General features: G+C 36.4%; 1 protein-coding gene across 2 annotated transcripts in view; it reads left to right on the top strand.

Moving 5' to 3' along the window:
* Positions 1–1,358: 1,358 nt before the first annotated feature.
* nipbla (NIPBL cohesin loading factor a) overlaps positions 1,359–11,323 on the top strand; it is a 47,087-nt gene continuing 37,122 nt past the window's right edge. The window contains exons 1-2 of one of the 2 annotated variants that reach the window (XM_084113835.1): positions 1,359–1,464; positions 3,334–3,483. In XM_084113835.1, the coding sequence (XP_083969961.1) occupies positions 3,420–3,483 (64 nt within the window). In that variant the 5' untranslated portion in view covers positions 1,359–1,464; positions 3,334–3,419. Of the gene's footprint in view, positions 1,465–1,628; positions 2,148–3,333; positions 3,484–11,323 lie in introns of those variants that run through there. The other variant, XM_084113836.1, reaches the window with a different exon arrangement.

Here is an 11,323-nt window from a genome sequence, read left to right as displayed (position 1 = left end):
CTACACAGAATTATTTCACTTCAAACGAGCAATAAATCCAAAGAATGTAGTTAATAAACTACAGGTGTGCCCGCTGGCTTTAATCGTTATACTAAGTCGCCATCCAGTGGTGAAAAGTGAAACTACAGAAAGGCTCAAAGGTCAATAATAAACCCCAAAAGTGTATAATACTGAAGACTGCTAACGGTTCACCAAGTTAATCCATCATCTGTTGAAATATATATTGTAGTTTCTTTTTTACTTGTCAAACATCCTTTACAAATTTAGACAGTAGTTGGGTTTTCATAGATAAAGAAACAGTACCTAAATAATAATAATAAAAAAATCTCAATATACAAGTACAATAATAGCTTATTTGCTTAAGCACTCTCACTTTCTATTAGTTTCTTAAAAGAAGTGCCATCAAGATCATAAAACACTTTCCAGATGGACCAAAATATGTGAAGTTTGATTTGCATAAACTAGGTAATCTTTTCTAAGGCAATGCATGAGGTCATCCCATTTATTCATTGAGACATTCCAGGACTTTCTCCTGGATATATATATATATATACATAAAATAGAAGAAGAGGGATAGATAGATAAGAGAGATAAGAAATAATATTAATATACTTCACATTTATATGTAGCCTATATTTAATGTGTGTGTGTGTGTGTGTGTGTGTACGTGTATATATATAAAATGATCATTCTAGAAGAAAATTTCAGATGGCACTTAGAGGCTTTTGCGTCTGAACTCTTCATATATATATATATATATAAATATACACACACACATAAAATATCCATATAATTGTAATGTTTATTAATATATATATATATATATATATATATATATATATATATATATATATATATATATTTATTTTTTTATTTTATTTTTTTGTATGATATATATATAGTATGCTGTGAATTAATTATAAAGTGTCTTGTAAATAACACTATTAATATGCCCTGATGTGGATGTAAAATAATAATTAAAAATAAAATCTTAAATTATTTGTGCTCGGAGTTGTCTGCGTTTTAGCGCCTAATTGAAACCGTCAACGGCACATCTTGTGTCTGCGGGAAAACAATCACGTTATGAGAGTATTTGTATTTCCGGTCATTCCCTCTGACTGACGACAAAGCATCAGTTGTGGGGCTTTTTGTTGTCAAACAAAGACGTAAGAAAATGTGTTTTACGAACATTTACGCGATTAGTTAATAAGGAGCTGAATTAAACTGTGCTCCGTGATGAAATGTTTTTAAAGTGTGATCAGAGACAGCCTGACCTCCCCCACCCCAGATAAAGATAGAGTTGACTTGTTGTTAGCAAGCTCGGCTAAACAAACCCGCTAGCCCGCGCTGATCTTTTTATAGCAGAGAGGGGGAGCCAGAGACTTACAACAGACCGACAACCAAGCTCTCATCCCAACAACAGTCCCCTTATTTTTTTCTTCTTTGAAGTTACCCCAAGCTAAGGTAAATATGAAACCCTCTCAGAATTTCTGCTAAGTCCGTATTCGCGTTCCCTAACCACATTTAGACACATTTCCATTTGGGTTTTTTTCGACGGAACGGCTCTGTCGTTCTCCTCCGGCGCGCCCCCGTGGCGGGAAGCGCGTGACCCGGCGTCGCGCTCGTGCGTAGAGTCCGAGGCTTCTGGGGAGCTCGCGGAGGCCTCGCGACACACAAACACGGGCGAGTGTTTTTGTGTGGAAACTCAAACGGATCATATACAAATATCCCACGCGCGTTTTGATGAACGAAAGCGTTTCGTCGCGCGACGTACAGCGTTAGGAAAGAATGGAGGAAAGCAAAAAGTATTTTTATTGTTCGCGAAGGGAGACAGAAAGATGTGCGTAGCCGAACTAGCTTTCGCGAGTGTTTAGCTTAGCAAAGGCTATCGTTTGTTAAGACTAAATGACTACACTTTTGACAGAAAATTGTATATAAAATAACTGAATTTGTTATTTAAATAAGTAAGTACACAATCGGCTCGGGTTTATGTAAAAAAATCCACCTATCAGAACAGAGCAATGCTAACTAACGTTAGCGAGCATCTGCAAGGAATCTATTAAGTCGCGAGCTAACGCTTTGCTAATAGTCAAAATCATCTCTAATCATCTCTCATTTACCCACGAACGGCTTGAATGCTTGTTATGGTAAATATTTACAATCTCTGGTGTTCATAACTTCGCTATGTTCGTCATGTTTTGAGTCATTACGGCTGAATAAACGTCAGTGAAATGCTTTGAGGATGAATGGTTCCTCTCTCTCCAACAATCGACTTGTCAACACTGTGTTTTTGGTCATTTTGTGTCTCCCTGTTTGTACAGATGTGATGCTTCACTCCATTGCAATTGCAGCCACATCCTATAATAGCATCTCGCATCAACGATTGAGAGAATAATATATAAATTAGGCACATAATTGCATTCAGAACTTAAGCAAGCTGAAAGTCGTTTTCCACTTGTTTTCGGTGAGAAATATAAAAATGCAATTGCTTTAGATGTTGAAATCGTTTCTGATTGTGCAGTTTTATTTTCTAGCGTCAAGAGGTTTGATTATGAAATTATGCATTATGTGCTTATCGCTGGCGAGTTGTCATGAAACCTGCATGGAAGCGATCGGAATGGATTCATGAATATAAATAAGTGAAGTATTGGCATTTAAAGGGACAGTGCAACAGAAATGCCCTTTTGCATTTGTAGTCTGCCCGTCAGAGATCAGCTCTGGATTGTTTACCTTCCCAATACAGTTTCACATGCAAATGATTCATGAATATTAATGCACTCTAAATAGCCCGGATGCGGAAATGCATTCTTGGGATACTGTCTGTAGCATCTCCTTTTGAAAACATGGATGAGGATTTTATGATTGTTAAATGTATTTAAACACACACACATCTTGTTGTCTTCTGAGCAGTGATGTGGTATATTGTTTTGCTTAAGTGCAAGATGTGTTTTTGTTAAATTATGTGAGGTCCGCTTCTTAGCATCTCCTCTTTTGTGCTTACTATGTGCTGTCAATCTCCCAGCTGTCATTGGTCCCCTAGGGAGACAGGGTTGGGCTTGCATATCTAATTGAGGGGTGTGTCCTTGGTCATCCTCTGTCAGTCCAGAGTGGGTGTGTCCGTCAGGCTGTCTGCACTGTTTGTAGATGTTATCTCTGTTGTAGATGCTCCTCTACATGGCCGTTAGTGTACAAAGAAATCAATGCACCCGTTACAGACAGTAAGTCTGAGTGGACTGATTCTGCCAGGAAGCATAGTGTCTGTTTTGAAATGAGTGTATCATTTGTGCTGCTTTATTCAAGTCAGTGAGACTCAAACCCTCTTTCTTTTTGTAGGACTGAGTGAGATGTGAGGGATGGTCAGCGTATAAATATCTCTGTGGAACTCTGTGTGCATAAGACTTCTGTGCCCAGCCGTCAGTATGAATGGGGACATGCCACATGTGCCCATCACAACCCTTGCTGGGATCGCTGGTCTCACTGACTGTAAGTACATGCATCACACTACTCATACTTCACTGGCCAATGAAGCGCAACGGTAACCACCCATATTTACATCGGATTTGACTCTAGAATTTTACATTTTCTAAAAATGTAAATGTAACATGAATTTTACAAAAATTCTACAATGTGTAGAAGCCATGAGCCAAGCTGCAAGACGAACATCACAACATTGCAATATTTTGCTTTAAAACACAAATATCTGTGGACTTAAATAATTGTATGCGTGAGTGAACAATTCATCCCATGAGGCATTGCAAATGAGGTAATTGGGAAATAAAAATGGGCAAATATAAAACTATTGAATTATTTTTTTTAGACTTACCAGTGACTACACATTTAACGTTTGCTGCTCATAATTAACTGGTTAGCCGTTAACCGACAAATCATTTTTACTGATTAATACTGTTGGTTAAATGGTTTAAAAACATTTGCTGTATGGCTAAAAAATACGCTACACATATAAAATTAAGCTTTTGGAGAAATACCCCCCTGATAACTTGTGTATAAGTCACATTTTATTATTACATTAATGTAATAAATAAAATGGAACGTTTAAATAAACGTCTAAATAAAACAGAACGTTTACAAACATTATAAACTCTATAAACATAAGCTATAGGCTATTTTTTTGATTTCCCCTCACTCCACAATAAGTGTTCGCAAATGTTCGCATTTTGCAACCTTTTTTCCTGCCGGTGCGACAACATTTTGTTAGAGGTCACACTGGTGCCGCCACCATGTTGCCCAACTGATAAAAGAGCTGCCTTTATGTTGCATATGAGAAACATCAAACGGCATATAAAATGAAAATGTAACGAAACAATTGATAGCTCGGAGCAATACTAGTCATGGCAGCTCCAGCTCAGTACAGGTACTACTCGCTGGCCGATTGCTGGGAGATGCAGTGTAGCAACGCTAACTGTAACCATGGTATTGTGGCAGAAATTGTCGAATGTTTTTACATAATGGGGTTCGTACCCCCCACCCCCCCACCCCCAAGGGTTCGTACAACCTTTTAAGAGTGAAATTCAAGCACTTATCAAGGGCTTTCAAGTGCTTCTCACTTTTACCAGCACTTAAAAGCTCTAAATATTATCCAATTTTAATGTTATTTTTAATTTGATAATTGGGAAAAGTTTAAAGATGTAGAAAAACTAAAACTTTATGGCAAACAAACACTTTTATTTGGAAAAAGACATGAAATCACCACTATAATAAGTAGATTGCGGCAGAGGAGGAGTTATTGACAGTTATGAGTTATTGAGCTATTTCCACTAATATATGGAAAAAAGTCTCTTGAAAAACTTGTCTTGTGTAATTCTGTCACAATTTGAAGAAAAGTAAAGAACGCTCCTTTTATAATCATTGAAGCTGTCTGTCAGTTCAGTATGATACTATAAAAGAGCAATGGTACATTTAATCAGAGTAGAATATTTAAATGTTCCCTATGAAAATGAGTTTTTTGCATAATACTGTTGTTAATAACAAGGTCATTTTATCTGCATCTCAGTTCAAGCTCGATGCTGTACTGTCAAATTTCCAATAAACAAACATGTAATATTATTAGTAACTGTACTTAAATGGCTACCTACCAAATAAATCAATAATTTGACTCAAAATATTGATTTAAAAAGGAGATTTTTTATTTATTTAAAAACGATTGTATTGCTTCCGCTAAAGAAAATAGTCCGTTCCGTCTCTACGGTTAGAATCCTGCGTCCATAGCAACGCTCTGTTTTTCATGGCAACGGTGTGATATTATCAAGAAATAACAGACCACATTCTACATTAGAATTCAACCAAGCCATGTAATAATGCAAAATAATAGTAATTTTATGATTAAATTAACTTTATGATTAAAGTTAAGTGCTACCAAATCAGGTGCTGGTGCCACCATCTATAGAGCTTAGTGGCACTGGTGCTACTGCTCTCAAATGTTAGTATGGAGCCCTGCTTTTAAATTGAACTTTATTCAGAACAGAACAAGAATGAAAAATGAAAGTAGCTATGTAAACGTCAAGCCAAAAAAATAGAGAAAGAGAAACCAGTGTTGGGCTCACGTAGCCTACCTCTCTCATTCGGCACAAATCCAAATGTTTCTATGTTTGCAATGTATTTGGATGCTGAACTATTATTTATGTAAACTAGGCTTTGTACTTTACTTGCGTTTCAATATCCGCATAAAACATCATCCTTCACGTGTGCAGAAATGTTCTGGGTATAACACCACAGTGAGGCGGTGGTCACGCTCAACAGCACAGATTGTACTATGGACTATTTAAGTTGAGCAGTGTAACTTTTATATGTTTGGTTTTACTGTTTTTTTATTCTGATAATGAACAGGCTGCAATGTCAAGTTTGCAAGAGCTGATATGTTGTGTGTGCGTGAGGCGTCTGCGCGATCACTTGAAATTTTTCGACATAAAAGCGGAAAAACCTGTTTAGACTTTCATTTGTGTACACTCACAATAAAAAAAAAAACATTGTGCTTTTGTAAAATAAAGAAAACAAACAGGATGCGATTTCTGCCGTCTCGGTTTCCTTGTTTGTGGAGCGCGTCACAAAAGTAAACCGAAACTCACCATATAGGCTAATACTTGTCGCACAAGTTTTTCTTTCGTTTTGTTAATCTGTTATTTACTTAAGTGAAATATATTATGCGTATTTAGTACTTCATCCTTATAGATGATTTTATTAGTTTTTCTCCGTTCGCAAAAGCGCTGCTGGTGTGCGTGTTTTGTTCATGCTGCTATTTGCGCATGTAAAACTAAACCCTTGGAAAACAAATTTTGTTATTTTTATTGGGTCACAGACACTTATCCATTCTAATTTAACACAAACTTCTTGGTTAATGAGCGCTTAACGCATTTCGGTTGTCGGTTAGGGGAAAAAAAGAAGAAGTGATCATCCCTCATACAACTCCAAATCCAAAAAAGTTAGGACATTTTGAAAAATGCAATAAAATTGAGAATCTGTGATTCTTAATTCTCTTTCAAATGAATTTCACTGACAAAAGTACAAAGAAATTTTTTTTTTTTTCACTGAACAACTTATTTGTATTTTGCAAATTTTGATTATGACGGCTGCAACACTACTAAAAAGTTGGGACAGAAGCATGTTTACCACAGTGACGCATGACCTTTCCTTTCAATTAGACTTTTTTTATAGTTGGATACTAACTGTTGCTGTTTTGCAAGTGGATTTTTTGCCCAATCTCGCCTGATACAAGACAGCTGCTCAACAGTCCGTGGTTGTTGTTGTTTGATTCTTCTTTTCATTATGGGCCATACATTTTCAGTAGGAGACAGATCTGGACTGCATGCAGACCAGTCAAGCACATCCACTCTATGGTACAGTGTCTACAAAACCACTCTGTTGTAGTAGCACATGCTGAATGAGGCCTGGCATTGTCTTCCTTCCCAGTAATGTCATCTTGATGCCTCTATACAATCCCAATATATGCCTCCACGTCAGAGGTACCTTCACGCACATGCAAGTCACCCATGCCGTTTTCACTGATGCATCCCCATACCATTACAGATGTTTGCTTTTGTACTATACCTGTCACCGATGAAAGTCTGGATGGTCCCTTTCGTCTTTGGGACTGAGAACTCAGTGTAAATTTCTCCCCAAAACAAGCTGAAACGTGGACTCATCTGACTGCAGCACACATTTCCAACTGTCTTTTAGACCATCTGAGATGAGCTCGAGCCCAAAGAACTCAGTGGCATCTCTGCATTGAACAGATGTATAGCTTTCTCCTTGCGTAACAGAGATTCTGCACAGTTAGCAGTGTTGTGTGACTGTGAAGTGGCAACGGTTTTCCAAAGCACTCCCAAGCACATGTGGCTGTATTTAAAGGGGTGGTATAATGCCCTTTTCACAAGATGTAAAATACATCTATGATGTCCCCAGAGTGTGTGTGTAAAGTTTTAGCTCAAAATACCCCACAAATATTTTTATATAGCATAAAGTTGTCACTTTTTGAGGGTTAGCAAAAACGCACCGTTTTGTGTCTGGCCCTTTAAATGCAAATGAGCTGCTGCTCCCAGCACAGAGGGCGGGGTTTCAAGTGTGTTCCTGTGTGTTAGCAGCTCCGATTACCTCACGCAGACACACACTAAAATGACAGAAACTGTTCTGCCTTTTATGTTTAAACGGAGTAGGGATGGGACGATTACCGGTTTCACTATAAACCACGATAAAATGTACTGACGGTTAGTAATATCGTTTAAAATTTAATTATCATTAAAACCGTGTTTGATTATCGCGATTTTAGATCCTGTTCAGCCAGCAACAGTCTGACGCAGGCGCAGCGCGCAATGTTGTTTTTTTTTTTTTATTCAAGAAGGAATTGTGGAAGGCAGTGACCGTGCTCGGGAGATTTTTCAGAACCAATTCTGAGGTGTGGTCATATTTTGGCTTTAACAAAAGTCCTCAGGGAAACTTAGGCTAATCGAGGATGGTCACCCTGTCAGCAGAACATGCACAAGAAAGGTCGCTGCAATAGGGGGGAACTTCAGATCTGCCGAGTCGTCTTGTGTGACCATTAACTGTTGTATAGCGAACGCAAGGCAAGTTAACTTTGACCTCAATACCAAAACTACGTCTGGGAAATAATTGGGCATAAAATGTTGTTTTAAGTTTAACTATTTTATATCAATCACTTGAAATAAACGTGAAGCTTACGCAAAGAAAAGTTCGCAGCAGCTTTGAGCCAAAGACGAACGAACAATTCTAACAAGACTTAAGAGTGACATTTAAGGGATAATAATATATATTCATTATACACTTATTACACCGATTTTTTTTTTTACCACATAATTATGGGGACATTGAATTGAGATTAATGTTTTAAATCTTACCTGTTTATAAATAAGCGTACAAAACAATCGTTCAGACAAGATGATCACAACAATATTATCAAACTCTGTAAACAATAAATCAACTCTGATATAATTTTCAATACAATTAAAAACGGAGACGGCAAGTTGTATTTGAATGAAACGAGAGAGCGCGTCCGTTGTGATACATGGTGTAACGTCTGTCAGTTTGAAGTCTGCCAAGATGAAGAATACAAGACAGTGCAAATGAACTGGTAACGTTAGTTCCACGAGACTTTTATAGATGTTTTCTCTCAGTTAAGCACACTCTTCACATACATGTCGAAGAGCGAATGTTAAAAGGGAAAAGAAAACACTCTAAAACACGCTGCAAATCAAAGTGGAAGTAAACACATTATAATAAAACAACGGCCAGCAGTAGAGCGGTCATCTTCCTCTTTGCGCGAGCAATCTCACTCTCACTGTGCGTGCGCGCTCACATAAAAACAGCATACATACAATAACGTACGCCATAGAAGAAGTTATCTTAAAGGCACATCAACATTCATGTCATGAACACTACTTAACACTAGGTGGCCGTTACAATGGATGTGCGCGGTGTTATAATGCGTTGCTATTGACGACCGTCATTATAAGGAAGGAAATGCCACATAATAGAATCTTGCTCTAAAAAGTGCATAGAGCTGCTTGTTTTATTTGTTGTTTGTTGATTTTCAAATATAAAACTTGTTGAAATGTCTTCAGTGTGATCATCAACTCTTTTTGAACACTTTCATCTCGTTTTAACAACACCGTGATAATATTGATAATCGCGATAATTTTGGTCACTATAATCGTGATATAATATTTTCATACCGTCCCATCCCTAAAACGGAGTCAGACAAAGATGGAGAGACTCAAGAAGTGAAAACACGTAGAATACAACAGGACGTCTCTGAATGGTTAGTTGATGAATTTATGTTGCTGATGTGGAGTTAACTATCTTCAATTAGCATATTCTGTCATGATAATCTATAAATCGATCGTACAGGAAATGTTGTGAGATGCACACAGAGTGACTTTCTATTGCATGTAAAGAGACGGATGTGACGGCTTAAGCAGACTCACAAATGTGCTCATCTACAACAACTCTGCCTCTTCTCAACATGGACTGTGTGTTCAGGGGGCGGGGTTTATGTAAATTTTAGGGTTGGTGATGTCACTAACCCGTGAGGAATGTTGTTTAGTCCCTACCAGCTGTTTGTTGTAGTCCTCCCTTTGCTTTGTACTTTGAGCGTTGTAACTTTGCAGATGTTGTTTATGCTCAAACAGCAACATTACACACTAACTAAAGTTAGAAAAGTGAAATCATACTCAACCACCCTTTTAACACAGTAGCATGATGGTTTCTCATGCAGGGCCATCTGAGGGCTCAAAGGTCATGCACATTCAACAGAGTTTTCCTGCCTTGCCGTACATGTACTGAGATTTCTCTGGATTCCCTGAATCTTTTCAAAATATTATGTAGGTGAAAGGTGAAAGACCTATTTATTTATTTTTTGCAATCTAGCATTGAGAAATGTGATTTTTGAAAAACTGAGCTGCTCCTTTTACACTCAATCACAATACCCTCACCTATTACCAATTTAATTGTGGACTGTTTCAAAAGCGCTTAACTTGGATACTCTATAAGCTTTTCACTTTTATTTAGCCTCTGTTCCAAATATTTTGGAGTGTGTAGCAGCCATCAAAATTTTGGTTAGTGAAAAAATTGTATATCTTTTCTTTGTACTTTTGTCAGTTAAATAAAGTTGAAAGAGAATGAACAAATCACAGATTCTTGATTTTATTGCATTTTTCAAGATGTTCAGTATATATAAAATGTAGTCAAGTGAATTAAGTTAAACACTTAAAAAAAAAAAGTTCATCACTTGTGGATTCTGTGGAAGTATTTACTATTGCTTGAGTTTATGATTGGTCTATCTTGTACAGTTTGTACATTATCGTTAAATCAATTTCTGTGGAGAGAATGAAAGGAATTTTTACTTCCAATATTGTACTCTTGCGTTCCATTTCTAGATTATGAAGAGAATGTGCATGCAAGTTTATTGGAGGTCATAAGGATGGTTTCCTATAAAAAAAAAAATACAGTTAAAATGTTCTCATTGGGTATGATAAAGCAATCTAGTTGTTTACAGTTGCCAAACATTACTGTTGTATTGGACTGGTGTGTGGTCAGGTGTTTGTGTATCTTCTGTTTAAAACGGGGTTTTTACAATTTATAATTAAGCAATGAGAGACTCTAATGCTTTGTTTTTATAAAGCTGTTACATCAACAAAAAATAAAATAAATTCCACTACCAATTTAAAAGGGTGAGATGATAAAAAAAATAATACTTTTTTAGAAGAAATCTCTTATAATCACCGAAACTGCATTTAATTAATCAAATTACAGAAAAACAGTAATATTGTGAAAGTTATTACAATTTAAAATAACCATTTTATTTAAAATATAATTTACTCCTGTGATGCAAAGCTGACTTTTCAGCATCATTTCTCCAGTCTTCAGTGTTACATGATCCTTCAGAAAGTATGTTGATTTGCTGCTCAAGAAACATTTCTTATTATCAATATTGAAAACATATGTACTGCTTTAATATTTTTGTTTAAACCATGATACATTTTTTTGCATGATTCTTTGATGAATAGAAAGTTCAAAAGAACAGCATTTGAAATAAAAAAATAGTTTGTAACATTATTAAACTAAATTTAAATGTTCATTTAATTATTATTTTGACCAAATACAATATCATTCTTCCACTATAAGATACAATTACTGATATATAAACAATAACATTATTCTTTGGTTGCCATGTAATGATATCCAAAGTAACAGGTGTTTTGCACATGGTTACTGCATTGTGTTATTTATGCTTGTATACTTGTTATAACATTTTGCTTATACTTTCCACACCTTTTTAAAGGCTCATTTATATTCT

This window comes from Abramis brama, assembly GCF_963993115.1.
Source record: "Abramis brama genome assembly, chromosome: 5".
Taxonomy (NCBI): domain Eukaryota; kingdom Metazoa; phylum Chordata; class Actinopteri; order Cypriniformes; family Leuciscidae; genus Abramis; species Abramis brama.
Note: the sequence above shows the minus strand (reverse complement) of the source record. Positions and strands in the feature narration are given on the sequence as shown.